The 17,079-nt window shown below is 44.4% G+C and overlaps 1 protein-coding gene and 1 long non-coding RNA gene across 3 annotated transcripts in view; one reads left to right on the top strand and one right to left on the bottom strand.

Moving 5' to 3' along the window:
- Window positions 1–17,079, top strand: part of AP3M2 (adaptor related protein complex 3 subunit mu 2) — a 111,183-nt gene that overhangs the window by 75,263 nt on the left and 18,841 nt on the right. Inside the window, exons 1-2 of one of the 2 annotated variants that reach the window (XM_045459226.1) lie at window positions 11,670–11,791; window positions 13,749–14,091. In XM_045459226.1, the coding sequence (XP_045315182.1) occupies window positions 13,819–14,091 (273 nt within the window). In that variant the 5' untranslated portion in view covers window positions 11,670–11,791; window positions 13,749–13,818. Of the gene's footprint in view, window positions 1–11,669; window positions 11,792–13,748; window positions 14,092–17,079 lie in introns of those variants that run through there. The other variant, XM_045459231.1, reaches the window with a different exon arrangement.
- LOC123588373 lies at window positions 5,327–9,850 on the bottom strand. The gene is made up of 3 exons (XR_006707824.1): window positions 9,195–9,850; window positions 8,350–8,402; window positions 5,327–5,538 (listed from the first exon to the last, which is right to left on the bottom strand). It is a non-coding gene; the product is annotated as an uncharacterized LOC123588373 (long non-coding RNA).

Below are 17,079 nucleotides of genomic sequence, written 5' to 3'. Positions count from 1 at the left end.
AATTTGGGAGCCCTGTGGTTAATTTGATATAATAATAGACGGATTATACAGTGGAATCCTCCAGTATCAGATGGCCCTCAATGTATGTTTCCATATGCGACTGGCCACTGTGACTACCTTTACATATCTGTGAGTTAATGGCATTTGCTTGTACATATATACTTTTAAAACTAGTATTTATTAAAGCATTTTTAAAAAGGCGTTTAGATGCCATATGGAGAGTTCCAAATCTCATTCGTGTTCAAGCAAATACAATTTTTGAACTCTTAAAAGTTTTTTAAAGAGGTAATAAATACATGGTATATAGGATAAAATTCACAAAGTACAGAAGACAATATGGTTTTCTGAAAAGAGAGTTTTCTTCGTCTCCCCACTACATACTCTAGTCCCACAGTCGGCCCACTAAGACGCAACCGCTCAGAGAGACGCAAACACACCAGTCTATGTGTCTATGCCCTTACACAGGCAGCTCACACTGTTCTGCATCTTGCTTGATTACTTAGACTATACCAGAAAATTCCCGTATCTCCACATACGGAGTTGCCTTGTATTTTTTTTTTAAAAACTTTTTGATGTTTATTTAATTTTGAGAGAGACAGCACGTGCAGAGGAGGGGCTGAGAGGGAGACCCAGAATCCGAAGCAGGTTCCAGGTTCGGGGCTGTCAACACAGCCTGACGCAGGGCTGGAACTCGCAGGGCTCCAACTCGTGAACTGCGAGATCAAGACCCCAGCCAAAGTCGGTGGCATAACCCACTGAGCCACCCAGGAGCCCCTTTGCCTTGTATTTTTTAATGACAGCTTAATATTTCATCAGAGGGACGTGCCCCACATTATTTAACCGGCCCCCAGCGACGGACTTTAAGGTTGTTTCGAACTGTTTGCTCGTATGGGGAAATTGCAATGCTGCCCTGTAACTTCATCTTGACACGGTGATCTGGTTTTTCTCCCAGGACGACGGGAGAGCTACTCCGTGGGGCTTTCCCGCGCCGCCCTGGCCCCACCCCGGGGCAGGCGTTCGCGGAGTCGCCCGTTCGTCCAACGCGCCATCGGTCAGCCTCGCGCGCGGCGGGAGCCGGGGGCGTGACGAACCGAGCGCCAGAGCGGCGGCAAGCGCGCTAGTCCCACGCTGGTCCCTGGCGCATGCCTGCGTGGGAGGCGGCGAGCCCGGGCGCAAGCGGCGGCTTGCTCCCCTCGCCGAGCCGCGGTGGCGTCGCCATCTGTGGTATGCGGTCTTGGCGCGCAACTCCCGGGGACGCTCTCCGGCGCCCGTCCGCAGCCCTCCCCGGAACGCGGGGAGGTGTTCAAAGGTGTCTCTTAGAAACAGGCGCAACCCGGGCAGCCCCGCTCTAGAACAATGGGTCCTTTCAGCCACCCCCTTTAGATGGAGGGCTCGTCGCCATGACAACCACCCCATTATTGAAAGTCGGAGCCGGTCCCCGTCTCAGACGTTCCCCTCGTCGGCTCCCCTCCCCCTCCGGCCCCGCCGTATGGTGTGTGTGGCACTGGCAGCTGTTGTCAGAAGAAGGCACCTCTTTGTCTCCAGGGGATGAAAGACATTTGGTTTTCATCGCCCCCCTTTCTCTCCGCCAGACAACTTTTCTCCGCGCGCTGCACCCCGTCCCCAGAAGGCGCCCTTGGACGCTAGAGCCCAGCCCCGAGACGCCACCCTTAGCTCTGGGGTCTGTTTCCTCCCGGATTCCCTCCTGCCGGAGCATTTCTGCCTTTACCTCCAACTCTTTGAGTCCCTAGAAGTCTCACTCTCGAGTGTTCCAAGCAGGGGGACTCGCTTTAGAAATCCCGGGTTTCTTTTTGCAACTCTGCTCTGGGAGTTCCCCGGCCAGCCTCTGCGCCCCTCAGACCCAATAGCACCACCTTCTGTAGCGAGGAGCTTATTACCGCGTCTGCCCCGTTGTTGGCGCAAACGCTCTGCCACGCTCGTTTAGAAATTCGGCCCGTTCGCTAGAATAAAGACTAGTTGGTTCATTAGACTGAGGCTTCGGTCTGAGGGATGTCGGACTCAGACAGCTAGGCACCTTCTGGCTGAGGACAAGGCGACACAAATATGTAAACAATAACCTGTATTTTTCTCAAGCATCTAATTGAAATGTATCATTAAAATATATCCTTTTTGAGTTTTGCATTGCTTTTAATGAATACCTGAATACGATTTACTTTATTTTGTCTGGGGAGGAGATTTGCAAAAATTAAACTAAAAAATGAGAAAAAGTCTGGCTGGCCATGTGTCTGGGATTTTGGGTTCAAGGAATAGCCCCTGAACGTATAATCTGCACCAGGGATCCTTGGAACAGATGGTGTTTTCCAGACCTAACTGGAAATTAAAGAGGTTACGTTTAGTGAGAGAAAAAGCAGGATCAAGAAGGAGGAAGGAAAGCAGTGGAGAGAAAAATGCAGAAGCTTATGGTGGGGAGAAAGAGAGGAAAACTGGGTATAATGGACTATTTTGGAGATAAAGGTAAGCTTAGGTTTCTGTATGGGTCAGAAAAATAAACAGTAGTCATAAAATCTTATCCTCAAGAGTGTAGATACTAGAGGAAGAAACTTAAGATAACTATTTCAGAATCCATTGAGTCTTTCCAATATTACTTTTTCGAATAAATTAAAGTTTTAAAAGGGTTTTTAAAAAACTTCGGGAATGTTAAAAGTGTAACAAGTGAAAGGGAAGGAAGTTCAGCAGGTGACTGACAAGAGGTACTTTTTTCTGGTCTTTGCTTTGAATTACCAACAATTACTTTTGGTAAACAGGAAGCAGCCAAGTCTGGCACACAGGAAACAAGTATTTGCAAAGTGAAGGTTTGTTTTTTTTTTTTTCCTCTGAGAATAATTTTTATCTAAATAACTACCTAGAAAATAATAAGTATGTTACTCTGAAAACTTTTCTTTATAATCCAAGCTTCTTTCTTTCCCAATGTTACCGAACACATTTTGGAGGAGACTGTCAATTTTCCTATGAGATTTGATTAATATTTCCCCAGTGATTTTCACTTGAGAGTCACAACAGAGTGTCACAATTTGAAACGCTAATGATTTAACTTGACTTTTTTTAAAAGTGTTTAAGATTGTTTTTAACAAATAAAACCAACTTTCCCTCTCTGAAAAGAATACCGCTGTATCTGTAGCCTGACTTATACCAGTAAAGACATCGTTTTATTTTATTACAGTTACACATGAAAATATAAAGAGGTACGCTCTATCTATAGAGCTCAGGGGTCACCAGGGGGGTAAAGACTGAAACCAAGTAGACAGAACTTCAGGATTCTGATCCCCATATCATTCTGCTTTATCTGTTTTCTATGTAAGCTTTCATTTGTCTAAAATATTTCACTGCTAGAAAAGAAAGAAAAAGAAAGAAAGAAAGAAAGAAAGAAAGAAAGAAAGAAAGAAAGAAAGATCATTGTTAATAGAAATTTGGAGTTGGGAAAGATCTCAGAGATAGTTTGATCCAATCCTCTCATTTCACAGATAACATTTTGATCCAAAGAATTTATCTAGCTAACCTGCCCCAGATCACATGGTCAGTTTGTGGCTATTTAGGACCCTGAGACCAGTTGCCATCCTACAGCCCTTTCAGACCAGAGCTGACCACATTACCCTTTTCCTGGCCATCACTTACCAGACATTGTTGTTCTATGGACATGTTTTTATTGTTTTTTCTTATTTTAATTTATCTTGTGGAAATTACATAAAAGTTATCTTGTGGAACTTCTCTGTTTTCCAGGCAGTCTTCCCTAAGTCTTTCAATTCTAGACTTTATTTAAAACATCCAAGCTAGGGGCACCTGGGTGTCTCACTCAGTTGGGCGTCTGACTCTGGATTTCGGCTCAGGTCACAATTTCACCATTTGAGCCCTGCGTCAGGCTCTGCACTGTTGGTGTGGTGCCTACTTGGGATTTCTTTCTCTCTTCCTCTCTCTCTGCCCCTCCCCTGCTCTCTCTTTCTCAAAATAAATAAACTTGATAAAATAAAATATCCAATCTATTCATGGACTGCTCTATTCACTCCCACTGGCTGTGGACATCCTGTTAGTTGTCTATCCAGTTTCCATTCTCCTGTCTTCCTTATTAACAGAGTCCTGTTTGGGAGGTGGGGGTAGTATTGTGCCCAGCTAAAAATATTCCCAGGACCTCTTTTAGCTCAATACTCAACAACAGAGCAAAAGTGGGACCTCATGAAAAGCTCATCAAAGAGAACTGGCTCCCCTTTGGCTCATGTTCATTTGCTTTTTGTCTTTCCTCCTTTTTTGTGTGTGTGGAATACAGCTTGAGGCCTGGAGCCACGAAGGCAATGTTGTGAGCATGAAGGTGCAATTCCACCCTAGGAAAGGTGGAATGCCAACCTAAGAGAAGCCTGAATCCTTGATGCGAAGCTGATGTTCCAACCCTGGGTTTCTTGCCTCTCAACTTCTCATAATATGAGAAACATAGGGGCGCCTGGGTGGCTCAGTCGGTTAAGCCGCCGCCGACTTCGGCTCAGGTCATGATCTCGCGGTCCGTGAGTTCAAGCCCCGCGTCGGGCTCTGTGCTGACAGCTCAGAGCCTGAAGCCTGTTTCAGATTCTGTGTCTCCCTCTCTCTGACCCTTCCCCGTTCATGCTCTGTCTCTCTCTGTCTCAAAAATAAATAAACGTTAAAAAAAATATATGAGAAACATAAACCCCTATCTTGTTGGAGCCAGTATTATTTAAGTTTAGGTTTTCTGTTACATGCCCCTGAATGTAATCCCTGATGGCTCCAATTTAGGATAAGAACAGAGTAGGCTAGTAATTCAGTTTTATTGAATGAGCTTTTATTTTTTTTTTTGAACACTTACTAGTTGCTTACATAATAGTCTGTATATACACCATCACAGGACATATAATGATAATTCATTCACCTAGTCATATAATGAAACAATTTCTTCCTCCACTGCCTAAAGGTAAAGAAAAGGGGCTAGCTATATGAAGACCAGGGGGAAAACCTTTCAAGCAGAGAGAACAACATATTCCAGGGCCTAGAAATGGGGAGTGGGAGGGTGGGTTGGAGGAGGGACAAGAGACTCCATTGGAGAGAGGGGAGGAGATAGATAGATGTACCTTAGTCTGTTCAAGCTGCTGCAACACAAGTACATAGACTGGGTGGCTTAAACAACAAACTGTTATTTCCTTTTTTTAAATTTTTTTAATGTTTATTTTTGAGAGAGACAGAGACAGAGTGTGAATGGGGGAGGGGCAGAGAGAAAGGGAGACAGAATCTGAAGCAGCCTCCAGGCTCTGAGCAAGCTGTCAGCATAGAACCTGACACAGGGCTTGAACTCACAAACTGCGAGATCACAAACTGACCCGAAGTCGGACGCTTAACCAACTGAGCCACTCAGGCGCCCCACAAACTGTTATTTCTCACAATTCTGGACGTGGAGAAGTGCAGGGTCAAGGTACCAGCAGATTTGGTGTCTGGTGAGGACCTGCTTCATGTTTCATGGACAGCCATCTTTTCTCTGTGTCCCTACATGGTGGTAAGTGCAAGGTTCTTCCTTGGGGTCTCCTATAAGAGATGGATTCATGAGCACTAATAAGGACTTCACTCTCATGAACTAATCACACCCCACGGGCCCCACTTCCAAATACCATCCTATTGGACTTTAGGATTTAACATATGAATTTTGAGGGGACACAGTCTATAGCAAGGTGGTAAAGGCATTTAAATTTATGCTCTTTTAAACTCACTTTTGCTGCTGTACAGAAAATGAATTGAAAGGGGTTAGAGTGCAATGGGGAGACCAGTCTGTAGGTGTTTCAGGCAAGAGGCGACGGTGGCCTGGATGGGGGTTGTGACAGTGGAGTTGAAGAGAGGATGGATTCCTGATATACTTTGGCGATGGAAACATCAGGGTTTGTTTCTAGATTAGATGTGGGCACAAGGGTAATGGAGGACTTCAGGATGATTCGTGGGTATTGGTCTGAGTAGCTGAATGGATGATGATGTTGTTTACCAAGATGGGGAAAACTGGAGGTGGCGCAGGGCTGGAAGAAGGAACAGATTTGGGAAGAAAATTCAAGAGTTCCTTTTTGCCCCGTTAAGATGTCTGTGAGGCACGTAAGTGGAGATGCCAAGTGGGTAATTGGATATGTAGATCTGGAGGTTTATGAAGAGGTTGAGGTTGGAGATATTAAATCAAAATTCAATAATGAAAAGAGTACTTACACTCATGAGGTAATCTATGCAAGGAGTGTAGAGAGAGAATGAAGGAACATCTAGCAAGAAGACACAGAATAGTGCTGTGCCCTAGGTGGACCTGTTATAAAGTCCAGGGATATCCACAGTTGGGTATTTCTGGGGATAGCGTCTAGGGAAGGAGCCATTTGATTCCATGACTACTTTCCTCAGGAGACTAGAACCAGGAGGCCAGCCTGAGGCTGCAGTGAGAGGGACGCTACTGTCTTCTTGTCAGGCAGGGTTTGGATTTCAGGAACTTGAGCTGGCTTTGCTGCGGTTCCTGAGGAGGGTTAGAGAGCACTTCTGCCACCTGGAAGCAGGTGTGCATCCCAGCATATCCTGATCACATCACCTCTTGTGATCTACACTGTCAGGTGCATGTTCCTCTTTCTGTTCATTTCCCCTTTATGATCCCCAAGTCTTTAGACAAGCTTTGTATAAGCATCCACCCTGGTCCTTGCTCTGCTGTGGGAAATCAAAAACTAGTGTGTCTGTATTGGTGTTGAAGAGTTAAAGGAATACTAATCTCCCAAGTCCAGCATGGTGGGGAGTAGCAGGAGGTCCCTAAGAGGAAGATGGGTCTCTTGTTGGAGGGTAGGGGTGTTAGGTTTAGGCTCTCTGGAAGGACAGGCTCCTTCCATGACTAGCCTTGAAGGAGCTGGTTTTGAGTTTTTAAAGACACCAGGTCCTTTCTTTAGAGTCTTTTTTTCCACATTAGATTGTGAACTCGAAGGAATGCTTTAATTGTCTTTGTACCCTCAGTGTCCAGGCGGCAGTAGGCACTCCATAAATATTAGTTTAGTAGATGAATGAATGTATATTAGGCATTGAGATATGCACACTGTGGTTCTCAACTGATTTACAGTCCAGTTGTGGTGATCAGATTGCATACCCAAAGGTGTGGCACAGTGTCAAAAGCACTGTAGGTTATATGAAGGAGCTGTGAAATGCTACTTAATCACAGAAGAGGGAGAAATTACTTCCAATGTGGGGGCATCCAGCTTGGGACAGATTTTGTGGAGGAGAAAACATATGGCTGGGCCTTGAGGGCTGGAAAGAATTTCCACAAATAGGGTGAGTAAGAGACAAATACATGCCAAGTAGAGGGATCAGTGAAAATACAGACATTGAGGGAAGGCATTCTGTTTCTTCAGTGCATGGCCAGGAATGAGGTCTGAGACAAGAGAGGCCTTGCTCAGCGAGATGACATTTTTAGGGCTCAGTAGTGGGGCCCCAAAACCCCTCTCTGGCTTTGATCTGAGACAAGAGAGGCTTTGCTCACTGAGATGTGTCAAAGCCAGAGAGGGGTTTTGGGGCCCCACTACTGAGCCCTTAAAAATGTCTTCTCAGTGAGCAAAGCCTCTCTTGTCTCAGACCAAAATATTAGTAATATTATTAGCTGAGAGCTGAGATTGCCTTCTCACAGTAGACAACTCAGTAGTGAGAGCTGTTAAACACTGTGATAGTGCGTCAGTGGCACGTTTAGAAAACCTTTTCCCAGAGATTTTTATGCATAAAATAGACTTGCTATTTGTCAATGGTTTCCTGTGGTCCCTCTTCATACCATGACATGGTACTATATGAGCTCCCCAATCTATAATGTTTGATTAAACTAAAAAAAATACTTGGGTGTTGACTTTGGACATGACCCTTGGCATGGCTATGGATGCATTCATGCCCCCTGTCCCTCCCGTCAATGTGGCTCTCTTCCAATGATTCCCATCTCAACAAATGACACTTGCATCCATACAGCTGCCCAAATCAGAAATCTGTGAATGATCCTTGATGCCCCATTCCTCCTTACTACTCAATTTCTAATTAACCCCCCATCATTCTACCTCAAAAACGCCTCTAGAATTTGTCCAGTGCCCTCCAGTCCCCCATGCTGGCTGAAGTCACTAGCATCTGTCACATGGATTGCTGCAATAGTCTAAATGATCTCCCTACCCTCAAGCTGGGCCTTCTCTAACCTATCCCACATCCCTTGTCTCTCTGAAATGTCCATGTGAAAGCACTTCCCTTTCCCACTTAACATTTCTTCACTGGGGCCCCAGGCTTATGAGAGAGGCCAAAGGTGTGCAGTCTGGGCCAGACTGCTTAGATCTTCCTGTGTGCTTGAACTCCAGCTTGGCTACTTACCTATTTACTTGACCTCTGGCAGATTACTTACGCACCCACTGCAGTTTTCTCATCTATAAAAAGGGGATCATGACAATAATTCATTTTAGAGTAGTTGGGAAGACTAAATGAATCTGGATCTTCCTCTCCTATGTGAACCCTTAAATTCGGAGTGCCCCCGGACTCTGATCCTCTTTTCCATACTCATTTCCTTAGTCATCTCAACTGGACTCTTAGCTTTAATATCCATATCCTGATAACTCCCAATGGTACATCTCTAGCTCAGACCTCTCTCCTGAACCCTAGATTCATATATATCCAGCAGCTTCTCAACATCACCACTTGATGGCTAATAGATATATTAACTATGTCCAAGGCTGAACTCTGAATTTTTTTCATTCAAACCTTCTGTGCCCAAAGTCTTTTTAAAAAATTTTAATGTTTTATTTATCTATTGATTACTTTTTAAACGTTTATTTATTCTTGAGAGAGACAGAGGCAGAGCATGAGTGGGGCAGAGAGACAGGGAGACACAGAATCTGAAGGAGGCTCCAGGCTCTGAGCTGTCAGCACAGAGCCTGATGCAGGACTCTCGAACCAATGAACCTTGAGATCATGACCTGAGCCGAAGTCCGATGCTTAATCGACTGAGCCACCCAGGAGCCCCTCCCCCTCCTTTTAATCTCAGTTGATGGAACCGTCCTTCCAGATACTCAGGCTCAGTAGCTCCTCACTTTTCTCTTGTTCTCACTTCTCACATCCCATCCATCTGGAAATCCAGCTGGCTCCTTCAAGCTGCAGGCAGAAACTGACTCCTTACAATGTCCGTGGCTGCACCCTGGCCCAAGCCCCCCACCGTCTCTTACCTGGATTACTACAGTGGCCTCCTGACTGGTCTCCTTCCACTCTGTTCTGTCCACAGTCTCTTCTTCTCCCAGCAGATTGGAAAATCAGACCCGGTCACTCCTTTGCTCAAACCTTCCATTGGCTTCTCATTCCACAACTACTACACGCCAAAATCTTTATAAGATCCTATGTAGTGAAGTCTTCACCCTCCACTTTGTAACCTCATCTCCTACTTTACTCCTTGTTCATTCTACTCCAGCTACAGTGCCATCCTTACTTTTCCTGGGACTCCTCCAGGATGCTCTGGTCGTAAGGATTTGGCACTGCCTATTCTCTTTACTGGAGTGCTCTTCCCCCAGATATCCCTACGGCTAACTCATCTCCTCCTTTAAGTCTTTGCTCAAATGTCTCTTCTCAATGAGATGTACTCTCACTACCCTTTTAAAAACCTTAACTTTTCCTGAAGTCCTATGGCACTCCTGATCTCCCTTCTGTTTTTTTCCATTATACTTACCACCCTCTGACATACTATACACTTTACTTATTATGTTTATTGATTATTATTTGTCTTCTCCTACTAGAATGTAAGCTCCACTGGAGCAAGGATCTTTGTTTTATATTCACTGGTGTTATGTATCCAAACACTGGAACGTTGCTAGTACATAGTAGGGCCCACTAGATATCTATAGAATGAATGGGTAGTGCATGGCACACAGTTCTGGACATATATATATATATATATATATATGTACTTATAATTACAATAAATATTATTATATATTATTTTATAAACAAAATGTGCAGACAATTATTAAGCTCACAACCACTTGGCTCTCTGTATCTTCCTAATCTCATCTCCCTTCACTCTTTGTCCAATTCTAGTTCAGCTGTACTTAGTTCTCTCATCTCTAGAACTTTCCACATGTAATCTTCTCTCTGTCCATTCACCCTTTTATTTGAGGAATATATGTTCATCTTTCAGGAGTCAGTTTGGAAGGACTTCCCTGATTCTAGGTCAGCCCCCTCCGCCAGCAATCCTCCTCCTGCCACCATGTGCTCCTTGCCCATCACTCTGCTTTGCAATTACTTGCTTCTCACTTGTCTTCTCAGCTAGTCTCTGTGACACAGACACTATGCCTGTGATGGTAGTTATTGCAGCATCCCCAGCACCCAGCACAGGGCTTGGTACGTGGGAGGCTCTCAGTAAACATTACTGCAATGAATGAGAAAGGCCCACAGCAGTGATTGCATTTCTGCATCTTTGACACACTTGCTTAGTAACCATATGCGATAGCTTCTTGTGCTGCTTCTTAGGTAATAACCATCGCTAACACTTTTCTAACTCAGTCCTCACAACTCTGCGAAGTAGGCACTACTAGTGCCCTTATTTGAGAAGGTAGGAACTTGAAATTTACAGAAGTAAAGGTACTTTCTCAACGTAACAGAGCTGGCAAGTATTGGATCAGGATTAAAACCCAGGCAGTCTGTCACCAGAACTCGTGTGATGCCACATCATTCAGCCATTTTGATTTTGGATTTTCTCTTTTACTTAAAAAATTAGTCAACTATCTGTCCTTAGCAAGTATGTAAGAGAACAATCCCTACCACCTTCAATATACATTTATCATGGTCTTCTTTACGGAGGAGCTGCCACTCATGCTTCCTTTCACCAAAGTGAAAACTAAAACCCAAGCAGGGTGGCAGCCTTGTGGTCTAGATCAACATTATTACCATTAACACCAGTTGCTGTTTTATTGAACACATACTATGTGCCAGGCACCTTGCCATATGTCATCTCATTTGATAACTAATTTTTAGTTTAACTGAAGGTGAAACCTTGTTTTCTGACTTCTACTTCATGGCTCTCTGGATCACAATGATTTAAATCACTTAAAATGTATTATCAAAGTCACTGGAACTCCAATGCAATTTAGAGAGACCTGCCCAACTCTCTCATTTTCAGATCTGGGAACTGAGATTCTGAAAGGTTAAGTGCCTTGTCCAATGTTAAGTTGTCTAGCTGGGGCTGGAAGAGGCCTCCTGCATCCAGATCCAGAGCTCTTGGTGCTATATACAGCCAATCATCTTTACCCAATGTACATAAATGAAAAGGCATCGTGGCTCTTTTTAAATAGTTGTTACTACCCATGGCTTATTATTCATGATGCTATTTCACAATTCGTGCCCTGGAAGTCACACTTTTTAGCATCCCCCTCGAGGTGCCTCCTTCCACGTTTACGAAGGTGGCAGCAGCAGCTGCCCCTTTGTGACTGGTTGACTAAGGGCCAGGCGGCCCTCAGACCGATCTCGACAGCCAATCAGGGCTCGGAGCCACAGAGCTGCACCAACCGGAGGTTGCCGAAGCCTCAACACGGGCCAACTGGGAGCTCGAAGCCAAGAAGAATGTGACCGGCGGACAGCAATCAATCAGAGGGGAGGAGCGGTTAACTGACGTCCAATCAGCGGCTCTTAGGTCCCGGTCGTGGGCGGTGCTGCCGTGAGGCCCGCCGGCCAGCCAATCAGCAGACGAGCGGCCGTCGGCGCGAGTGTGGGGGGCGGCCGGGGGTGGGGCTTGCGCGAGCGTCGGAACTGTGGGCGCTGCGAAGAGCGAGGCTGGGTGAGAAGGGCTGAAGACCCGGTTGGGGTTAGGGGCAGCGCGGGCACGCACCGGGCCAGGGCGGGGGCTGGAGGCTGGGGCACACGCGGGTGCGGGCGGGGGCACGCAGGGGTCCCAGCGGGACGCGGGTGGCAGGGTCAGAGTTAGGAGATGCGGCGGGATTGACCCTCAGAGCTACGGGATATGGCGGGGAGAGAGGTGAGGGACCAACTACCGGGCTGGGGAGGTGGCCCGCTCCGACCAGGTGGCTGAAGGAGGAGGGGACACTGTTGCCATGGCAACGCACGTGTGCTGTGTGGCGACCTTTTTCACCGCCTGAATGTGCGCACACCTTAAATCCGCCTCCTGATCACCCCCACCCTAAAGGGCCTCCATCATCCTTTGCTCTCAGGCAGCTGGGCTGAGACCAAAAATAACCCTGTTTAGCAGCCGCCTCTCCTCCTCCCCAGCCTGGTTACTCCCCTCCTCCCCTCCCTCCTGCTGTCTCCTCCCCGGGCAGAGGGATTAAGCTCGCCCTGGGGCCCTTGGTACAACAGGCCTTTGCGGTTTTACCACCTGGTCCAGTTCGCAGCCAGCTTGAGGAATGGCCACAGCTGGGGTACAGCGCGGCTGTCTCTTCCTGGGGACTGCACCGTAGAGATGCTGCCGCCTGAGCGACCTGGGGTATCCCTCAGATTTCTTTAAGGCATCCAGTGCAGAGCCTTGTGCATAACAAGTACTCAGAGAATGCGGTCTGACTCCATGAATAAAGACCACAATGATAGCTTTCCACCTATGGACCAGCGCTGTCCAATAGATCTATAAAGCGAACCAGATACGTAATTTTACCTTTTCTGCTAACCACGTTTTTAAAAAAGGTTAGGTTAATTTTAATATATTTTACTTAACCTGACATATCAGAATATCAATATTAACTGAATATTAATTCACGAATTAATATTAAATTACTGGTATCTAAAATTCCTTTTTAAATACAAGACCTTCAAAATCTGGTGGGAACTTATACTTACCTCACATCTCAGTTCAGACCAGGCACATTTCAAGTGCTCACTGGCTGCATTTAGCTGATGGCTGCCATATAAGACTGTGCAACCATAAGCATTTCTCATTTCATGTGGCTGAATACATAAAACTCCTCAATACTCTTTGAAACTCTCTTCTGTGCAGGGAGCACTGCAATGAGGCAACAAAAAACATGAGGCATGGTCTTTTTTTTTTTTAATGTTTATTTTTGAGACAGAGACCGACAGAGAATAAGCGTGGGAGGGGCAGAGAGAGAGGGAGGCACAGAATCTGAAGCAGGCTCCAGGCTCTGAGCTCAGCACAGAGCCTGATCCGGGGCTCCAACCCATAGACCAGGAGATCATGACCTGAGCCAAAGTTGTATGCTCAACCGACTGAGCCACTCAGGCGCCCCATGGCATGGTCTTCTTTGTCAAGGAGCTTCCAGACCAGTTGATATATCAGACATCCAAAAATTAAATTGAGTTTTTAAATTTTTTTTTTTCTTCAACGTTTTTATTTATTTTTGGGACAGAGAGAGACAGAGCATGAACGGGGGAGGGGCAGAGAGAGAGGGAGACACAGAATCGGAAACAGGCTCCAGGCTCTGAGCCATCAGCCCAGAGCCTGACGCGGGGCTCGAACTCCCGGACCACGAGATCGTGACCTGGCTGAAGTCGGACGCTTAACCGACTGTGCCACCCAGGCGCCCCAAGTTTTAAGTGGTAGTAATTAAGGCAATAGTAAGGATAACCAGGCAGTATATAATTGGCAAACAAGATGGCTGATGAATTATCCTTAGGAATTGCAGGCAGGAATACTTCAGGCTCTTAAAGAAGAGGAAGACATGAATCTACTCTTGAAAGATAGGTAGAGTGGTATAGTGTTAGTGTCGTTGGTGTAGTAGGTAGTGTTTTGGTTGAGTGGAACTGACCATAGCTTCTTTTATTTTTAGGGTTGAAAATTGGCAGTCCTGAGACTTTCAGACTGAAAAAGACTTCTCTCTCTCACTGACAGTCTCCATCATGATTCATAGCCTTTTCTTGATCAACTCCTCTGGAGATATTTTCCTGGAAAAACATTGGAAAAGTGTGGTCAGCCGTTCTGTCTGTGATTACTTTTTTGAGGCACAAGAGAGAGCTACTGAGGCAGAAAATGTACCTCCAGTTATTCCGACTCCTCACCACTATCTCTTAAGTGTTTACCGTCACAAGATCTTTTTTGTGGCTGTGATCCAGACAGAGGTCCCACCGCTGTTTGTCATTGAATTCCTTCACCGAGTAGTGGACACGTTTCAGGTGCGTGAATGTGAGGAGGCTCATGCGTGTAAATTATAAAGTGTCTGTATAGTTCTGTTTCCATTGTATTCAGCTTCAATTAAGGAACTTTTTAAAAAATCAAAACTGACTTTGCTCACTTCCTCTCCCATCTGATAAGATCCTTGTTTCTGTTTATGGAACTGGCTGCACCTGAAATGGCACATTGAATACTTCTGAACCTGTTGCATGAGGAAGCCACTCTACTTGGTATGATTATATACAGTCATTTTAGTTCTGGAGATTGGAATCACCCCACTTTTTATTCATAAATCAGAGGAATTTAGTTTGGGTTTTTTTTTTCTTTTTTTTAGTGGACTTTGATGCTAGCCATTGTTAAGTACATTGCTATGAGTTGCATCAAAAAGTAATGAGTGTGTAAAGATACGTATATTTTCAAGTGTTAGAAAAAACTAAGTAATGCTTGTTTCACTCTCCTTGGCAAGAGTAATTTGTGAAGCCAAACTTCATCTTGAGTTTGGAGTGCTTATCCAAAGCGTCTGAGTACTAGTGATGAGCTTTCATTGCAAACTAAGATTGGAAAATCTTCTGTTCCTGTAAGAATTTAAGTGACACATTTTACAAGACACAGTTTTCACTTTGAGTTTTTCTTTCAGATATAGATTTGAAGATCTTGGGGAGCAGGGTACAGGGGAGGTGAAAGTAAGTTATATCAAGATGTCAGCACTATTACTAGCTCAGGATTTTAGGCTTCCCAGACCCTGGATTCAAATATGGGATCCTCCCTCTAAAAGAATTGCTCAAATTCTACCTCTTATGGTCACTTGCCTTTTATTTTATTATTATTTTTTTTGTAATGTTTATTTATTTTTAAGAGAGAGACAGAGCACGAGTGGGGGAGGGGCAGAGAGAGAGAGAGAGGGAGACGCAGAATCTGAAGCAGGCTCCAGGCTCTGAGCTGTCAGCACAGCCAACGTGGGGCTCACACTCACAAACCATGAGATCATGACCTGAGCTGAAGTCGGACACTTAACTGACTGAACTACTCAGGCTCCCCGGTCATTTGCCTCTTATTATTGTCATCATACAATAAGTGAGAAGCAAGGGCCCTTTGGTTTAATTTCTGTGTCATGTGTGGTCTGGAATTGGTCATATGAATACAGAAATTGTGGAATAAGAGAAGAAGAAGAGAATGATGACTCAGATATTACGGTGAAATTAAAAAATAAGTCAAGAGTCCTTTCATTTCCAGTCATATCTGTATCACATGTCTGGAAAATGAAAATATATTTTATAATTTTTTTCCCACAAATACTTTCTGGTAGTACTATTCTGGGTTTCCAGTTCTCATGTGGCATACCAGTTCTTTCCCACAGTGAAAACCTGAGAATTATAAACCCCAGTATGTGGAGTAACTAAAAGTAGAAGAACCCAGTAGTTATGACCTTAAACTACTCTAATTGAGCCTTATTATGATTTCCACATATGATATTTTACCCCATTCTAAGATTAACAGTCCCATTGGTGAAACCCAGCATTTGCTTCATCCCTCCATAGCAATATTTTGTAATCTATTACGAGACAGGAAGTGAGAAAAGTTGTTTAATCTCGTTGAAAACACAGAGGACTTTGGGATAACAGTAAAGTTCCTAGTTTGGAAGTCTGGGACTTAAGAGCTTGTCATTTTTGAAGGATTTGTTAAAAGTAAATGGACATACCCTGATTTTAATGTCTTTTCTCTCTGGCTGCATTATTTGTTTAGTACTAGAATATGATGGAAGAGTTCCAGCGCTAGAATTGCACATAATTTTGCTATAGCAATTTGTCACACAAGTCTTCTTCCCAACTGTGTAGTTCACGTTATGTCTGATTGACAAAATCTGGTGAGGTGTTTTATTTATTTTTCAAAATAAAAACACTCTTGGGAGGAAATGTGTTACCTCCCCCCCTTCTTTTTAAACATTTTTTTTTTAACGTTTATTTATTTTTGAGACAGAGAGAGACAGAGCATGCACAGGGGAGGGTCAGAGAGAGGGAGACACAGAATCTGAAACAGGCTCCAGGCTGTGAGCTGTCAGTACAGAGCCCGACGCGGGGCTCGAACTCACAGACCGCAAAATCATGACCTGAGCTGAAGTCAGCTGGTTAACCGACTGAGCCACCCAGGTGTCCCCTCCCCCCCCTTCTTAAATCCTCATTTTTAAAGAAGTCTTGTTTTAGAAACACATTCCTGACTCTTAAGTGTTCTTGGATATTGCAATGTCTCTGACAATTTTTATTATCTAATGTAATTTTAATTTAGATCACGTGTACAGTCCAGTTTTGGATGTCATGATTTTAGGAGCATGTTGGAAAACTAGAGCATATCCAAAGAAATAGCAAGATGGTGAAATGATCTAGAAACCATACCATAGCGTGAATAGTGGAAGGATCAAACAGGGTTTGGCTGGGAGAAAAAAAAAAAATGAAGTGAAAGTTAGCTGTCTTCAAATAGCTGTGGGGCTGTTATGTAAATTTGTTCTGTAAGGCAGATCTAGAAAGCAAATTTCTGTTTAGCAAAAGAAAGAACTTTTGAATAATCAGAGCTTTCCATGAATAGAATGGGCTTTCTCAAAAGGCAAATGGATGAATTCAAGAAGGTTTGTATGACCATCTCAGAGGTCCTGTAAAAGATGCAACTGACGTTCCTAGAAGGGCCTCTAGAAGGGCCTCGCTAAATGACTACTAGCATTTCTTTTTCGTCATCATGCATCACGTTTTACAAAGTGTTTTATAATTTACAAAGCATTTCCACATGTATTATCATTTAATCAATCATGCTTAGTTCTTATAACCTCCTTGTGTGTCCAGTGGTATTATCCTGATTATACTAGTAAAGAAATCAAGACCTGTATCAGTTAGCATGACTTACTCTGGTAAGTGACAATAAGGTTACCACCCAGGTCTTCTGATTTGGAATCCAGTGCTTTTTCCACAACCCAGATAATTTACTATCTAAGTTTAGCCTGT

This window comes from Leopardus geoffroyi, chromosome B1, assembly GCF_018350155.1.
Source record: "Leopardus geoffroyi isolate Oge1 chromosome B1, O.geoffroyi_Oge1_pat1.0, whole genome shotgun sequence".
Lineage (NCBI taxonomy): Eukaryota > Metazoa > Chordata > Mammalia > Carnivora > Felidae > Leopardus > Leopardus geoffroyi.
The sequence above is the reverse complement of the archived record's forward strand: the minus strand, read 5'-3'. Positions and strand labels throughout refer to the sequence as shown.